Source organism: Globicephala melas, chromosome 3 (genome assembly GCF_963455315.2).
Source record: "Globicephala melas chromosome 3, mGloMel1.2, whole genome shotgun sequence".
Classification (NCBI taxonomy): Eukaryota; Metazoa; Chordata; class Mammalia; order Artiodactyla; family Delphinidae; genus Globicephala; species Globicephala melas.
In genome coordinates, this window is record NC_083316.1 from 59,175,588 (window position 1) to 59,192,665 (window position 17,078).

At 43.3% G+C, this 17,078-nt stretch overlaps 1 protein-coding gene across 1 annotated transcript in view; it reads left to right on the forward strand.

Annotated features, from left to right (window-relative positions):
- The first annotated feature begins 228 nt into the window (after positions 1-228).
- The window catches only part of ANKDD1B (ankyrin repeat and death domain containing 1B), a 53,398-nt gene continuing 36,548 nt past the window's right edge, over positions 229-17,078 (forward strand). Inside the window, 3 exon segments of the mRNA XM_060295511.1 lie at positions 229-418; positions 7,798-7,901; positions 10,617-10,714. Coding sequence (XP_060151494.1) covers positions 229-418; positions 7,798-7,901; positions 10,617-10,714 — 392 coding nt within the window.

Genomic DNA, 17,078 nt, shown 5'->3' on the forward strand with positions numbered 1-17,078 from the left:
CCCAACTGTACGAAGAACGGCCTAAGTGTGCGCCGGTAGTTTTCTCAGAACGTTTTGCCTCGCGTGAACCCATCCAAATCACGCCACACCTGAAGGCAGCTCCGCCCGGCCAGGGCTGGAGACCCGGGGCGAGCCGCCATTAGAAGCGCCCGCAGCCGAGAGCGGCCCCGGGGGTGAGCGGTCCCGGGGGTGAGCGGCCCCGGGGACCTGAGGGCCTCGGGGTCGGACATGGAGCCGGGTCGGCGCGCCCCTGGGCGCAGGGAAGCGGCAAGGGGGCTGCTGCTTGGCGAGGCTGCGGCCGCCAAGGGATTTTGGGAGGACCTGAGGGGCGCGACGGCCCGGTCCTGGAGAGGACTGGCGCGGATCCCGAAGCAAGAGCGTCCGCGGCGCGAGGAGGCGACGGCCGAGCACGAGTTCCGTGAGTCTGGGAACAAGGCCTGGAGACGCCGGCGCTGCCGGCGCCGCGCGGGCGCGGGGAGCTGGTTGAGCAGTGTGGGTGCAGCGCTCAGGCCGCGGCGGGAAGTGACCCGAGCGCATCCTCATCCCTGTGCCCTCGGAGGGCTAGTTTTCAGCTTTGGGATCCACCCCCACCGAAGTTTTGGCTCACATTTATCAGGACGTTTTTTTCCGGTTAACCCTGCGCTGTGGGTGGAAGGAAAGTGTTACCCTTTCAAATTAAGGAAAAGAATTTTTCAAGAAACGATTAAGCCCTTTTACAAATAAGGAAAGAGGGTTTTTTTGTTTGTTTTGTTTATTTGCGGTACGCGGGCCTCTCACTGTTGTGGCCTCGCCCGTTGCAGAGCACAGGCTCCGGACGCGCAGGCTTAGCGGCCATGGCTCACGGGCCCAGCCGCTCCGCGGCATGTGGGATCTTCCCAGACCGGGGCACGAACCCGTGTCCCCTGCATTGGCAGGCGGACTCTCAACCACTGCGCCACCAGGGAAGCCCTTATAAATTTATTTATTTCTGGCTGCGTTGGGTCTTTGTTGCTGCACACGGGCTTTCTCTAGTTGCGGAGAGCGGGGCTACTCTTCGTTGCGGTGAATGCGGGCTTCTCATTGCGGTGACTTCTCTTGTTGCGGGCTCTAGGCGCGCGAGCTTCAGTAGTTGTGGGTCACGGGCTCTAGAGCGCAGGCTCAGCAGCTGTGGCGCACCCGCTTAGTTGCTCCGTAGCATGTGGGATCTTCCCGGACCAGGGCTCAAACCCATGTCCCCTGCGTTGGCAGGCAGGTTCTTAACCAGTGTGCCATGCAGGAAGCCCGATGTTGAATTTTTTTAAATGCTTCTTCTAAATCAATTTAAATGATCATGTAGTTTTTCTTTTTTAGACCACTAATATAGTAGATTACATTGATTGATTTTCAAATATGGAACCAGTTTTGCATTGTCAGGATAAACCCCACATGGTTATGATGTATTATACTTTTTATATATGACTGGATTTGACTTGATAATGTTTGAGGAGTTTTGAATCTATGTTGTTGAGGGATATTTGTTTATAGTTTTCTGTTCTTGTAATGTCTTTGGTTTTAGAATCAAGGAAATGCTGATCTCGTAAGATGTGTTGGGAAGTGATTCCTCCTCTTCTGTTTTCTGGAAGAGATGGTATAGACTTGATGTTATCCTTTAAATATTTGGTAGAATTCACCAGTGAAACTATCTCGGTATGGGGATTTCTTTTTTGGAATTTTTAAAACTACAAAGCCCATTTCTTTAATAGTGATGGGATTATTCCAGTTATCTGTGTAATCTTGAGCAAATATTGGTAGTTTGTGGTTTTTGAGGAGTTGTTTCATTTCATCTAAGTTGTTGAATTTATGTGCATGGAGTTGTTCATAGTATTCTCTTTTTCATCTTTTAATGTCTGTGGAGACTGTAGTGCTCTGCTCTCTTTCATTCCTTACATTGGTAACATGTGTCTTCCCTCTTTTTTCTTAGTCTTGCTAGAGGTTTATTGATTTTATTGACGTCTTCAAAGAACCAGCTTTTGTTTTTATTGATTTTTCTCTATTGTTTTTCTGTTTTCAGTTTCATTGATTACTGCTTTTACCTTTGTTGTTTTTCTTCTGTCTGCTTGATTTAGGTTTATTTTGCTCTTCATTTTTTACTTTCTCAAGGTAGGAGCTTAGATTATTGACTTGAAGCCTTTCTTCTTTTCTGATAATTTAATTCTATAAGCTTTAGCTGCATCCCACACGTTTTGATATATTTTATTTTTATTTTCATTCAGTTCAAAATATTTTCTAATTTCTCTTGAGATCCTCTTTGATCCATGGTCCAGATTTTTTTTTTTTTTTCAAAAATTGGAAGTTCTCATAGTACTGAGCCTATATTCCCTCCTGGCAGTATTCTTCTGGAAGTGATTGTGGTTACCCAACCCTTCCATCCAACCATTGAACAAATATTTATTGAACATCTACTAGCACTAGGCACTGGGATTACTTCAGCTTCCCCATGGATGTGTATTCAGGTGAAGGAAGCAGACAGTGAACAAGTATATATGTATTAAATGTCAAATAATATCAAATGATATGAAGAAAGAAAGGAGTAGGGCATAGGGGTAGAGAATGACAGGGGAAAGAGGATTGGGTGGTCAGGCGTGGTTTTTCAGAGGTGGTACCATTTGAGGTACCACCTGAATGACATGAAAGAGGAAGTCTGGACTTGTTTTTCTAGCTCAGCATGGCCCCCTCCTGTTCTGACCCTCTTTCCTCAAACTTGCTCTGCTACTGAAGGCATGGAGTGTTGTACCCCTAAAAGTTTAAGTGAATGATACAGCTCTGTGTAACCTGTTTTTTTTTTTTTTTAAAGTATGTCTCCTACACTAATGTAGATCTTTACCGCTACCAGTACCCTGCTACATCTTTTTTTTTTAAATTTAATTAATTTTGGCTGTGGTGGGTCTTCGTTTCTGTGCAAGGGCTTTCTCTAGTCGTGGCGAGTGGGGGCCACTCTTCATCGCGGCGCATGGGCCTCTCACTGTCACGGCCTCTCTTGTTGCAGAGCACAAGCTCCAGATGTGCAGGCTCAGTGGCCATGGCTCACGGGCCCAGTTGCTCCGCAGCATATGGGATCCTCCCATACCAGGGCTCGAACCCATGTCCCTTGCACCGCAGGCAGATTCTCAACGACTGCGCCACCAGGGAAGCCCTAACCTGTTGTTTTTGACTGAACATTTAACCTTTACTTGATTTTATCCATTACATTTTTAACGCATATATATTAAAGTACTCTTCTAAATATTATTTAGTAAATTGATATGTTTATGATTTTGTCTGGGCCATTTTCTCGACTCTGTCACTTATTACCCAGAAGGTAGACGGTGGTGTGTTGGTAAGGGTCTAACTACCAACTCTCTGGGAGAAAGTTCTGATTTGTAGTGTTTTCCAATTTCCTTTGTGTAATGCTTCCACTGTGACTGATTTCAAGCTACAATGTGATGTCACTGAACACAGAGTTGAGAAGAGTTACACACAGTTGGTTCTTATTAGCCTGTACAAGCTGGCTCCTTCACACCACTGAAGGAAGGTTTTATAATCTGTTTTACAGGTTGGGATATTAAAATTCAGAATTGTTACAGGGTTACACAATTAGCAAGCCGTGGGCCAGTCAGTGAACATTTTAAGCCCATAGATATTCTGATGTAATTGGCTTGGACCAGGAGTTTTTTATGGTGTTTTTTTTTGTTTGTTTGTTTGTTTTTGCTGTACGCGGGCCTCTCACTGTTGTGGCCTCTCCCGTTGTGGAGCACAGGCTCCGGACACGCAGGCTCAGCGGCCATGGCTCACGGGCCCAGCTGCTCCACGGCACGTGGGATCTTCCCGGACCAGGGCACGAACCCGTGTCCCCTGCATCGGCAGGCGGACTCTCAACCACTGCGCCACCAGGGAAGCCCTATGGTGCTTTTTAATTGTCTTAGAAACTTCCTTAAAATTAAATTTTTAAAAATATTTATTTATTTATGGCTGCGTTGGGTCTTAGTTGTGGCGTACAGGCTTCTCTCTAGTTGTGGCACGTGGGCATCTCTCTAGTTATGGCACACAAGCTCCAGAGTACGTGGGCTCGGTAGTTGCGGCACAGCATGTGGGATCTTAGGTCCCCAACCAGGGATTGAACCCACATCCCCTGCATTGGAAGGCGGTTTCTTAACCACTGGACCACCAGGGAAGTCCCTTAATTTTCCTTATCGGTATGGTAGAAAAGGGGCAAGATACTCAACTTCAGGGACAGACTAGAATCCATGTGTCATATTTCCAGGCACAGTAAGGTCTTGACTTGCTATTTCAGCGATATACCAAAGAGGGATAAGGACCTGGAAATAGAACCCCCCTCCCATTGGATTAATACACTGGGGCAAGGAGCTGTGGCCAGGCTGTGTACGAACCAGGAGAAGGAGCTGAGAGGAGTCCGGCCTAACCAGCGGAATGTGTTAGCTAAAGCATGTGGCCAGTGGGCAGTTTGGCCCTCTACTTCAGCAGTACACTCCCATACTGACACCCTGGACACATGCAGTGACTGGAAGCTTGGGCCTTGAATTCAGGCTGCCTAGGACAATTCTATCATTTATTATCCTTAAGGCATGAGCAAGTGGTTTAACTTTTCTAAGCCTCAATTTCCTCATCTGTAAGATGGGGGTAATAATGTCTGTTCCATCAGGTTGTTAGTTTTATAAAAACCCTAGGGTGCTCCAACATTTGGAGATCGAGCAGAGGAGGAAGAACCAGTGAAAGAGACTGGAAAGCAACAAGTGGTCTAACAAAAGCCTGGAGGAAAACGTGTTTGAAGGAGAATGTGGTCCTCTGTGTCAGATCTGCCGGGAGTTCAGTGCACATGACAGAGAAGTGATGACTGGATTTTAGCAAGATGGAGTGACCCTGATAAGAGCAGTTTTGGTGGAGCAATAGGCATGATGTCTGATTAGCATAGGTTGAGATGAGATGGTGAGCTGAGTACATGGAGACATCATTATAGAACATCATAATAGAACACTTCTAAGAAGTTTGAGGGTAATGGGAAATTGAGAAGTGGAATGGCAGTTGGAAAGGAATGTGAAGTTAAGGGATTTTTTTTTTTTTTTACACGAGAGGTATTATAGCACCTCTGTATATGTTGAAGGGAACAGTCCACTGGAGAGACATTAAATGATGCAGAGGAGAAAGAGGATAATTTCCAGGAGATAGATGAAATAATTGAAAAGATGAGAAGGGATGGGATCTAGATCCCAAGTGGAGAGGTTGGCCTTGGGAAGGCACAGGGATGCTTCATTGATTGTAACAGTAATAAAAACAGAGAGTGTGGGTATAAATGAAGGTGGGTAGATTGGTTGACTTTTAGCTGTCCAGGTATAGAAATGGAGCAGATAGCAGTTGGGTTTAATCTCAGAATTTGGATTCTGCCAACTAGTCGGATGAAGGAAGCGAGTGGTGAGGGAGGTAAATGTGTTTGCACGGAAGTGGTTCAAAGATGAACCATAGGATCTAAACTGGGTGAGGAGGGAAGTAAGGGCCTGAGGGATGGATAATATAAAAAGACGGTGAGAAGAGTGGAATGGAGGACTTGATGAGGTCGCAAAATTTCTGGACTGGGAAAACTAGAGCAGGTGAGCTGAATGGATGAGTCCATGGTCAGAGAATGGGATTCTTGAAGATGTCAGAGGTAGTGTAGTTACTGTTGCAGGAAGGAGAGTAGGGCGCGGGAGGATGTTCACATCCCAGGTCACGTCCGAGTCCCTGGGACAGCTGCCAAGTGTGGGTTCTTGGCTTTGCGCAGGAAAGAATTCAAGAGCGAGCCATAGTAAAGTGAAAGAAGGTTTATTCAGGGAGATGCACACTCCACAGACAGAGTGTGGGGTATCTTGGAAGGCAAGAGGCACCAGGGTATGGGCTTGTCCGTTTTTATAGGGATGGGTAATTTCATAGGCTAATGAGTGGGAGGAGTATTCCAGCTATTTTGGGGAAGGGGTGGGGATTTCCAGGAATTGGGCCACCACCCACTTTTTGACCTTTATGGTCGGCCTTGGAACTGTCAAGGCACCTGTTGGTGTCTCATTTAGTGGTGCTGATGTGTTACGATGAGCTGAGCATATACTGAGGCTCAAGGTCTAGTGGAAGTCAACTCATCTGCCATCTTGGACCTATTTGGTTCTAATCAGTTTATGTCTTGTCCTCAGGCTATGTTATTCTTTTAGAGATTGTGCCCTGCCCCCTTTCTGTCTCATTATGATGTAGTGATGATAGTCATGTCAAGAGTATGACTCTGAAATTAGGTGGCTGAGGTCGGGTGGAGGAAAAGATTATTGGAGGTGAGGGGGCTAGGGAACTGAGAGACCAAGGTGTTGGATTAATCATCTGCCTGGATGTTGAAGTTACTTAGAGTGATAGCAAGAGTAGCAGTATTGGGCTGGCCAAAAAGTTCGTTTGGATTTTTCCATACGATGGCATGGAAAAACCCAAATGAACTTTTTGGCCAACCCAATGGGAAGAGCCAAGCGATAGAATGAACGTGTATGTCTCCCAGGAAGATACTCCCTGGTCTTTGACTGGACTTGGAAGCATGCTGAAAAGTCCTTGGCAGATGCTAGGGAAACTACTCAACAACACATCTATAGGGACTTCCGTGGTGGCACAGTGGTTAAGAATCCGCCTGCCAATGCAGGGTACACGGGTTCGAGCCCTGGTCCGGGAAGATCCCACATGCTGCGGAGCAACTAAGCCCGTGCACCACAGCTACTGAGCCTACACTGTAGAACCAGCAAGCCACAACTACTGAGCCAGCAAGCCACAACTACTGAAGCCTGCATGCCTAGAACCCGTGCTCTGCAACAAGAGAAGACAACGCAATGAGAAGCCCACACACTGCAACGAAGAATAGCCCCCTCTCGCCATAACTAGAGAAAAGCCTGCATTCAGCAACAAAGACCCAATGCAGCCAAAAAAAAAAAAAATCTATAAAACCTCTCTTAGGTCCTTTCTTTTTGGAGATGGTCAATTGCTGATTTCACATCATCCCAACTCTGAGTTTATTCCCCAATGTTGTGATTGTCCTCTGAGAGCTTTCCAGCTCCTTTACGTTACAAAAGAACAATAACAAACCAACAACAAACAAACAAACAAACAACTCAGTAAATCCTGGAATCTCCTCTAGGCTATTTAATAAAACCTGCCATCTGAATATGTATTTGTGTGTGACATATAATGTTCATAGTGTATAGTAATGTTAATGTTTATAGTTAAAAGTGTGAATCCACTTTTATCTCCTTTCATATAAATGAGAATAAAACAGGTTCATCCCTTTTAGCCTTCGTTCATGTATATTTATATGATGTGCTGCATTTTAAGGTTCTGTTTCTGCAGGTCTGGCATCTGCAAAGGGTTCTGCAGACAACAGTTTTATCTCTATAAGCTTGCATGGAGTATTTGGGCTCCTCCCTGAGTAATCTTGTACAAACGTCTTATAAACAACACCCCCTGAGAAGTCAATGGCCACCCTCTGACCTCCTAGAGCTAGATACTGCATTGCTGACTTCAGGGTGGTCCTTTGGAATAATGTTTTGCTTGGGACCAGGAAGATTTTTAAGGCTGTGAAAACACTTGCAGCATGAGGAGAACGTGGAATCTTGATAATACAGCTTTATGAAATACTGAAGCAAAGTTCCCACGTCCAGAATAGCAGAATGCGAAAGGCTCAAGGTTGCTGTTTCAAGTTTTTAGTTCCAAGGTTTGCCACACGAGGTTTGCTTTCTCTTCAGCCCTCTTAAATTCCCTGTCATGCTTGCTTGCTTGCTTGCTTGCTTTTAGTGCTGCCAAATGAGAGAAGCTTCCAGAATGCTGCTAAAAGCAATAATTTGGAGCTTATGGAGAAGCTGTTTGAAAAGAAGGTTAACATGAATGCTGTGAACAATGTGAGTAGAAGTCACAGATGTGACAAGTGACAGTCGTGTGGGTTTACACAGTCCAACTGAAATAAAAATAAAAGTGATTCTGCTAAATGAGATGAGGGAGAGCTCTGTTGCTGGCAATTCCATAATGTTTAAGCTAAAGGTGGAATCAAGCAGTGGAAGAGGCTCTGGGTGTTTTAACTGATCTATTCCAAGGGGAAGCGTCCAGGGTCTTTATGTGCAGCTGTACTAAGTCTGTGGGTGGACAGTGAAGCCAACTGTCAAGGTTATGGGCCTGGACTTGGTCCTGGATCATAGCCTGTGGATCACTTTGGCCTCAAATATTCTGGAAAGGCAGAACATCTTTTGCTACATGGTTCATCATTGTTTTCTCGCCAGTGATGTCCTTTATGGTTGGGGCCTTCCAAATTTAAAATCCAATGCAGAGTATGGGTTTGCATTTTATTGCTTCTGAAATATAGTTCATCTGCATGTTGGGCAGTGAGGCCTCTTCTGAAACCTGGCTCTCACTTGTTCTTCAAGTGCTTGGGTTTAGGGGAGAGGTCCCACTGACAGACATGGATTTCCTACTGCTTGCTTCTGTGGGGATTTCCTGACAGCCCCACCAGGCAGGGTTTATCAAAGTGAACAGACTGGGGGCTGTGTCAATTGTTTAGGACAATTTGTGGGGATGGCAGAGGTGGATGTAATGCAAATGAAGCATAAACTTTAAGACACCTGCTTGCACAGACTCCTTCCAAGGCACTGGGAGGACTCTAGCAGTGTGTTCCATTGTTATATGATTTTGTAAAATCTGAAAAAGTAAGAAATTTTAACTGTAATCCGTTAAGCTTTCTGACTCTGGCTTTAAAGAGGGCTCCCAAAGAGTGTAAACTTGACGTTCCACAAAACCTGGATCTATCCCAGGCAATGAGGTCATAGAAACTGAGGTCATGCATCATGTGCAGTGGAAGGGTGTTTAACAGTTGTGCATGTGTGTGTGTGAGGGGATCTGTGTTTATGTGTATGTGGGAGTTTATGTGTCTGTGTATATTGTGTATGTGTACATGTGTATGTCTGATGTGTTACCTGTGTATACCATATTCATTGTCCACAGACATCCTAGAAAGAGTAGAAAAATAGCAAATTTTTACAGCATAACAATTTTAGGAACAAAAAAAAAAAGGAAGGGAATCAAGAAAGGAAGGGAGCAAAAATTAAAGAAATAAGCAAGGATCTTTTAAGGTAGTATCTAGATTAATTGTTGAATAAGTAAAGCAATAATCATTTTTCCAAGCAGCAGGAAATAGATTCTCCAGTGTACTTTTATAACCATTTGAAAATTTTTTCCATATAACTTTCTGATATTTTAAACCATATTTTTATATTAAAGTACTTAGAGAGATAGTACACTTAAACTTACAGTCAGTGTAGCAAGTTATTGTAAACTCCTGATGAATTATATTATGCTTTCTAATGACATCTCTTTTAGTCCTGTTTACAGAAAATTGTTGACATGGTTACTTGTAGAGTTCCTTAAAATCTGTGATGACAGAAATGAAAAAACATGGAAGTGGTTTTATTGAATTATCTTGGATGGTATTTTGATTTGCATCCTTATTCACGAATAAAGTTAAAGGGGAGTTTATAAGCCCAAATTTGACATAGTAGGACATAGCTCTAGACTGCAGAAAATAGCAAGGGTAACTCAAATTTAGTTTATCACCAATTTAGCTACCAAGGAAATCAGATTAAACAGTTCTCAATTTTTGCAATAAATTATTTATGAGAAACAAAGGATAGTAAATTCTTTGGAAGCAAGATCAGTATCTAGAATGTGGGAACTATGACATGTGTTTTAGTTACAAGCAAAACATCCATTGTCTGAAGCATGTCAGACTGTCTCTAGACATCCTGGGAGCACCAAGTTGGCTTTTCTTTGAAGCAAAAGATATTTATAGCTTTCTTTCTCTCTGTGTGTCTTTTCTTCCTCCCTCCTTCCTCCTTCCCTCCCCTCCCCTCCCCTCCCCTCCTACCTCCCTCTCCATCTCTCTCTTCCTTCCTTCCTTCCTTCCGTCTCTTTCTTGATTTGTTTGCTTCAGTAAAATTTACAGTCTAAAAATTACAGAGGAAAGAACCATATATGGATTGAACTTCTAGGAAGATTTTTTGTTATGTATTATCAACATGTCCTACCATTATTAATGATTGCATACCGGAGAAATACAGCTTTTACTCTCTAGTTGAAATCCGTACAATCAGTCATAGGTTACGCAGTGGATTTCAGCTTGAGGCACATCCTCCAGTTGATTGCTAAATTCTCTATTATCTAACAGTAGAGAAATGCAAGATTATGCTGGATACAGTTCTCACTACTTTCAAAGGCTAGGCAAATAGTAGATAAATAATCAAAACACAAGCACCTGATAGAAAATTATGGCCGTTCAAGAACCAGGAATCTTGGGCTTCCCTGGTGGCGCAGTGGTTGAGAGTCCGCCTGCCAATGCAGGGGACGCGGGTTCGTGCCCCGGTCCGGGAAGATCCCACATGCCGCAGAGAGGCTGGGCCCGTGAGCCGTGGCCGCTGAGCCTGAGTGTCCGGAGCCTGTGCTCCGCAATGGGAGAGGCCACAACAGTGAGAGGCCCGCGTACCGCAAAAAAAAAAAAAAAAAAGGACCAGGAATCTTAAGAAGGCTAAATAACAATCAGATGACTGAAAACACTAATTGTGTTTCCTCAGATGAACCGCACAGCCCTGCCTTTTGCAGTGGGGACAGGTCATTTGTCTGCGGTGGATTTCTTGCTGAATCACAAGGCCAGGGGGGTGTTGCTGGTGAGGTAACCTCGTCTTCGTTGGGGAGAATGGATCGGAGCATAACCAACGTAAGGGGAAAATCTGGCCGCTTGGGTTATCTTTTCTGCACCTACACACAAAATATTTCCATTGGCAGTGTTCATTTTGGAAAGATCTATTTAGAGAATACGCATATTATGTGCTTTTTGTATTTGATAGTCACCAATTGTTTACCCACTACCTATAGGATTTACGCTTTTACTTATTCCCATATTGACCTTATGGCCAGTAGCATCCATTTGTAAGAATAAAATGGTTGCCTAGAGTGTAACTGGGGGCATAGAAGACAGAAGCTAACTGGACTCAGGGACATTAAATCTGGAATTTTCCCTGTGAACTCTGATAAATAAATAAGGCGTATTAAACACATACTGTGTACCAGGCACCAGTCTCAGGACTTTGATATTTAGTGCCCCCAGCCTTGTGAGAAAAGTATTGCTATAATGTCCAATTTACAGATGAGGGGCCTGAGACAAAGAGAGGTTAAGTATCTTGCCCCCAAAATTACATCTAAGAAGGAGTGGAGGCAGGATTTGAACCTGGCTTATCTGATTCCAGAGACCATGGCCTTAGCCACATATCACCTTGATGATTTATCTGCCTAGACATCAAAATCCACCCTAAAGATTTTCCACGTGCTTTTCCCAACTTCGTTTAATACTTTACCATGGAACAAGGAAACCAGTTAGGCTGGAGAGACCCAACGTCATGTTTATCATCTCCAGTTGCAAAAGTAGGTGATAACCTTGGCTTTTAGTTAATCCAATGGATGATAGTTCTTGATTCTTAGTTAATCCAATGGGCCATGGTTTTTAAAGTTAAACTATTCAAAAAATTCTTAAAGAGCTATTCTATTTTTTCCCTGGACTGACTCTTTGGAGGGTAAGACTCAGCATTGCTTTACCTTCATGTCTCACAGGGTTAGGTTTAGTATGTGCTTGGTAAATCATTGGAAGATGAATAAATGGTTGACCAATTGGTCATCTTATTGGTTATCTTATTGGTTTTGTCGGCACTCATAGACATGGCCTAGAGTTCATAATGATGAGAGTTTCTCTTTGTTTCACCAGAGGGACACATCCCTCTCTGTCTAATTATTGCTCTAGTATTGGTAGGCAAGTGAATTGATAAACAACAGAATCAGAATGAAGAAAAACCCCCTTTAAAAAATTGGCACTGCAGGGCTTCCCTGGTGGCTTAGTGGTTAAGAATCTGCCTGCCAATGCAAGGGACACAGGTTCGAGCCCTGGGCCGGGAAGATCCCACATGCCGTGGAGCAACTAAGCCATGCGCCACAACTACTGAGCCTGAGCTCTAGAGCTAGAGCCCGCAAGCCACAACTGCTGAGCCCACGTGCCACAAGTACTGAAGCCTGTGCACCTAGAGCCTGTGCTCCGCAACAAGAGAAGCCACGGTAACGAGAAGGCTGTGCACCGCAGTGAAGAGTAGCCCCCACTCACCTCAACTAGAGAAAGCCCACGCACAGCAACGAAGACCCAACACGGCCAAAGATAAATATAAATAAATAAATAAATTTTTAAAAAAAACTTTAAAAAATTGGCACTGCAAGCACTCCAACTTAATGAGTGTAATAGGTTGTATTACAGTTATAATACTTAAGGAACATGTTGTTTAGGTCTGAAAATTATCATTTGATTATTTTTTAATGTTATTTAGCCTGCAAAAGATGTTTTGGTAATAGACATGATTGCCAAGAGTCTAGTTTTATTTTAACATTGAAACCCAGATACAATAACTTTTTATTTTACTTTAATTTTTAAATTAACATACTGTTCATTAACTTTCTTCTTGGCATACAGCTTTATGAATTTTAACACATGTATAAATTCATGTAACCACTATCACAATCAAAATACAGAACAGTTGCATCATCCAGAAAAATCCCGTATGCTGCCTCTTTGTAGTCAAAACCTCTTTGTAGTCAAACCCTCCCCTACCCTGGCAACCACTGATCTTTTCTCCACCTCTATAATTTTGCCTTTTTGAGAGTGCCATATAAATGATACCATATAGTATGTAACCTTTTGACACTGGCTTTTTTCACTCAGCAAAATTTCTCTGAGGTTCATGTGTTGCATGTATCAATAATTCCTCCCTTTTTATTGCTGAATAGTATTCCAGTGTATAGATATACCACAGTTTATTATATCCATTCACCAGTTGAAGGACATTAGAGTTGCTTCCAGTTTTTGACTATAACAAGTAAAGCTGCTGTAAACATTCGTGTACAGGTATTTGTGTAAGCATAAGTTTTCATTTCTCTAATGTAAATACCTAGAGAAGTGAGATTACTGGGGCATATAGTGAGCTATATACAAGAAGCCACTAGACTTTCTTAGAGGGGCTGCACCATTTTCATTCCCACCAGCAATGTACTAGGTTTCCATTTGTTCCACATCCTCATCAGCACTTGGTATTGTTATTTTTCTCCCTTAATTTTAGCCATTCTAATAGGTTTGTATTGGCACCTCATTGTGGTTTCATTTGCATTTCTTTAATAGCTAATTGTTATTAAATCATATTTTCTTGTGTTATTTACCATTTGTATATCTTCTTTGGTGATATGTCTGTTCAAATCTTTTGAACATTAAAAAAAATTGATTATGTTGGTTTTTTTACATTAATTTTGTTTGATCTTTGCAACAACCCTGTGTGCTTCGTACTATTCTTTAAAAAATATTTATTTAGTTATTTATTTATTTTTGGCTGTGGCGGGTCTCAGTTGCGGCACGCAGGCTCTTTGTTGCAGCGTGCGGGCTTGTCTCTAGTTGTGGCACGTGGGATCCAGAGTGTGAGGTCTCTCTAGTTGTGGCGCACAGGTTCCATAGCATGTGGGCTCTGTAGTTGCAGCACGCAGACTCCCTCGTTGTGGCATGCAGGCTCAGTAGTTGCAGCGCACAGGCTTAGTTGCCCCATGGCATGTGGGATCTTAGTTCCCCCACCAAGGATCGAACTCGTGTCCCCTGCATTGGAAGGCAGATTCTTAACCACTAGACCACCAGGGAAGTCCCTGTTTTAATTGTTGAGTTTTGAGAGTTCATTATATATTCTGGATCCAAGTCCTTTGTTAGATATGTGATTTGCAAATATTTTTTCACCCTCTGCAGCTTATCTTTTTAGTGTTTTTCATAGAGCAGAAGTTTTTAATTTTGATGAAATTCAATTCACTTGTATTTAAAAAATGAATCTAGCTATTGGTATTATATCTAAGAATGATTTGCCTAACTTAAGGTTATGAAGATTTCTCATATTTTTCTTCTAAAACTTTTATAGCCTTGTGTTTTACATTTAGATTTATCATCCGTTTTGAGTTAATTTAAGTATAAAGTTATAAGGAATCTGGTATATGGATGACCGATTTCTTCAACACCATTTGACACCAATGTCACCAGTTTTTAACACTTTTGCAGTGCTGTTTGGACCTGTGCGCTATCCATGAGCCAGTCTGAGACCTGGGCAGTGGTCTACCCGATAGTTCAGTTCCCCAAGCTTTTGTCACACTGTTTAGGGTCAGGAACATGTACAGGTCCGGGGGGAGGCCAGTAGTACATACACAACTTTATGGGGTTGCTTTCTTGAACTCCCACCTCTCCAAGATCATCTCCCCTACATTCTCCACCTACAGGGCCCTTCTCCACCTTTTCCTGGTCTTCTGACTAGAAAGCCAAGGGTGTAGTATCCCAGCTCTGCTGTGTACTTCCCACAATTACGTCTGCCTCTGGGACTAAGAGAGGGAAAAAAACCCCTTTTCCCCCCTCCCCCACCCACATCCTCCTCTTCTGACCACAGTTCCTCAGGTCAGAGAGAAGGATTCCCTCTGTCACTGCTTGCCCAGTCACTGCTCCTACCCCTTCTACTGTGGGGTTGCAACTTTGGGAGTGAGGCTTGCCTGGGGCGGAACCAGAAGAGAAAACAAAACAAAATTAGGATTTCCGCCACCTTCTCTGCCCTGTAGGGGCCCCCTTCCACTTCTTAGACCAGAATGGGAAGCTCCTCTTGGAGCTGTTTCTGTCCGGGCCAGTGATTTGTACTGCTTTGAGTCCCAGCTGGAAGGTATGGAAGAGAAAACAAAAAGATCAGGAAACCCTGATTGTTTGTATTTTGAGTTCTGGTTTTCTTCCTCAATCTACCTGCTGTCATTTACTCCTCAGAGTCCTCAAATAGCTGTTCCAAACGTCTGTCCAGAGATTTTAGTAGCATTTGTTGGGAGAGACAGAGTGGAGTGTACTTATACCATCTTAAACAGGATCATAACCCTAAACCTTTGACATACTATGAAAGTGGAGAGAATTGTACAGTAAACACTGGTGTATCCATTGCCCAGGTTCAATAGCATCTTTTCTTTTAAACAGCATGTCTGAGGATTGCCATGTGTCTAATGTATTAAACACACTACTCGTTTATGTCAGAGTGTAAGTCAGTTGTACCCAAAATGTTGGAGAGAGGTTTTACCACTTCGTTCTCTCTGAGGTTTTTCCGAACATATATTTGTATTACCCTGTATTTGAAGCATGACTCTGGCTAGCATCAGCCTCTTGTAACTTTGCCTTGGGGCACTGAAATGCTGTCAGTTGGGAAATAGCATCGTTCCTGATGTACCTCTGTACTCTGCCTTGAAAGATTCATTAAGTATTTCTGTAACTAAATCAATTATTCACAGTGGCATTAGAGCATAACTAATAAAATGCTTTTTATAATTCAAGCAATGCCATGTTTGGCCAGACCTGGCAGCTTCTTTATCTGAGTGATGAGCCCTCAGTTTGACTTAGCAGTTCTGTCTTTTGAGTTCTAACACCTATTTGCAAAGAGCCAACAGTGGCACCCCTTCACCATCAATATTTATTCAGTGTCTGTTGTGGGTGAGTATCAATGCCAACTACTGGGGATTCAACTAGATATAAGTCCTTGCTACTCAGAGTAGGTCCTGGGACCAGAAGCACTGGTATCACCAGGGAGCTTGTTAGAAATGCAGAATCTTGGACCCCACCCCAGACCTCATGAATCAGAATCTGCAATTTAACAAGATCCCCAGGTGATTGTTTCAGGAAGCACTGGCATAGATACAGTCCCTGCTTTGAGGAACGTACACTCTGTTGGGGAGCAAGGACTGAGACTGTAACAGGTAAGTTGCGTGCTGAGGATCAAATGCATAGCCCAGAGGCTGAGGACTCCAGGTTCAAAGCGGGCAGCATCCATCAATCTGGGGAAGAGGCAGACGAGGTAAATGGAGGCTCTTACTCCAGATGTGAAGAAAGGATCCCAGGTGGAGTGCAGGTGGTGCCCAGAGGCTAATGCAAGCATCTACCCTCAGAGCTGCTTACTCTGAGTGCAAGTGTTCCCCGGGGAAGTTATTGACCTTCTTGCCTGTCATCAGACTGGTAATGAGAACAGGTTGTCGGTGTCTGTGGGCATTTTACACTTTATAGAGCATCAGGTACTGACTAGAATGTAATCTGTGACTCATGCTCATAAACTTCTCAGGCATGTCAGTTTCTTATCAGAAGACTTACTTTACATCTGTGAGGAGTGATTCTTTGCCTCTGAGGAACGATGGCTCCATTTGGAATTTATGGTTTCAGAGACTCAAGTTGTTTGCCTCTTGAATTCCTTGCTTTTGGATTTTATGATGGGTGTTTGAAATCCTTAAGTGTTGGCTGCTTTAAAATTAGGAATGACCTCTTAGGGAAAAATAGAGCTATCAAAATATGATTGATCATCTATCCCAAATATTTCTGGCCTCTTTTCTGACCATATGTGAAACTAGATTTATGGTTACTGGGTGTGAAACATTGATTTATAGGGAAGGCTAAATTAAGGGGTAAAATTTCTTGAAAAACCTCAACTAGTTATTGTACATCATTGTTCCTTGGGAAAAAGTGCAGAAATTGGTAAGCGTTTTCTTCACTCTAGACTTTAATAGACTGCCTCACTGTGTAGTGTGACAGCCGAAAGGTAAATATTATAGGGTATGTACATTTAGAGAAGGGTTTCTCCACAGTGGCACTGTTGACCTGTTGGTCAGGTGATTTTTTGTTGTGGTGGAGGTTGGGGGGGTTATAGGATGTTTGCAGCATCTCTGGTCTCTACCCACTTAATGCCAATATCTCCCCTAGGTCACAACAACCAAAAGTGTCTCCAGAAATCTCCAAATGACCCCTGGGGGCAAAATTGCCCCCAGTGAAGAACCACAGGTTTAGAGTTACATCTCCATAATCTGGGACTTGCTTTTTCACTTCTCCATACCCAAACTTTACTGACAATAAGAGAAAACATTAATGCACTTTCTGGGGACAGCCAAAGTAACTGCCAAAAGGCTTATACACTTTA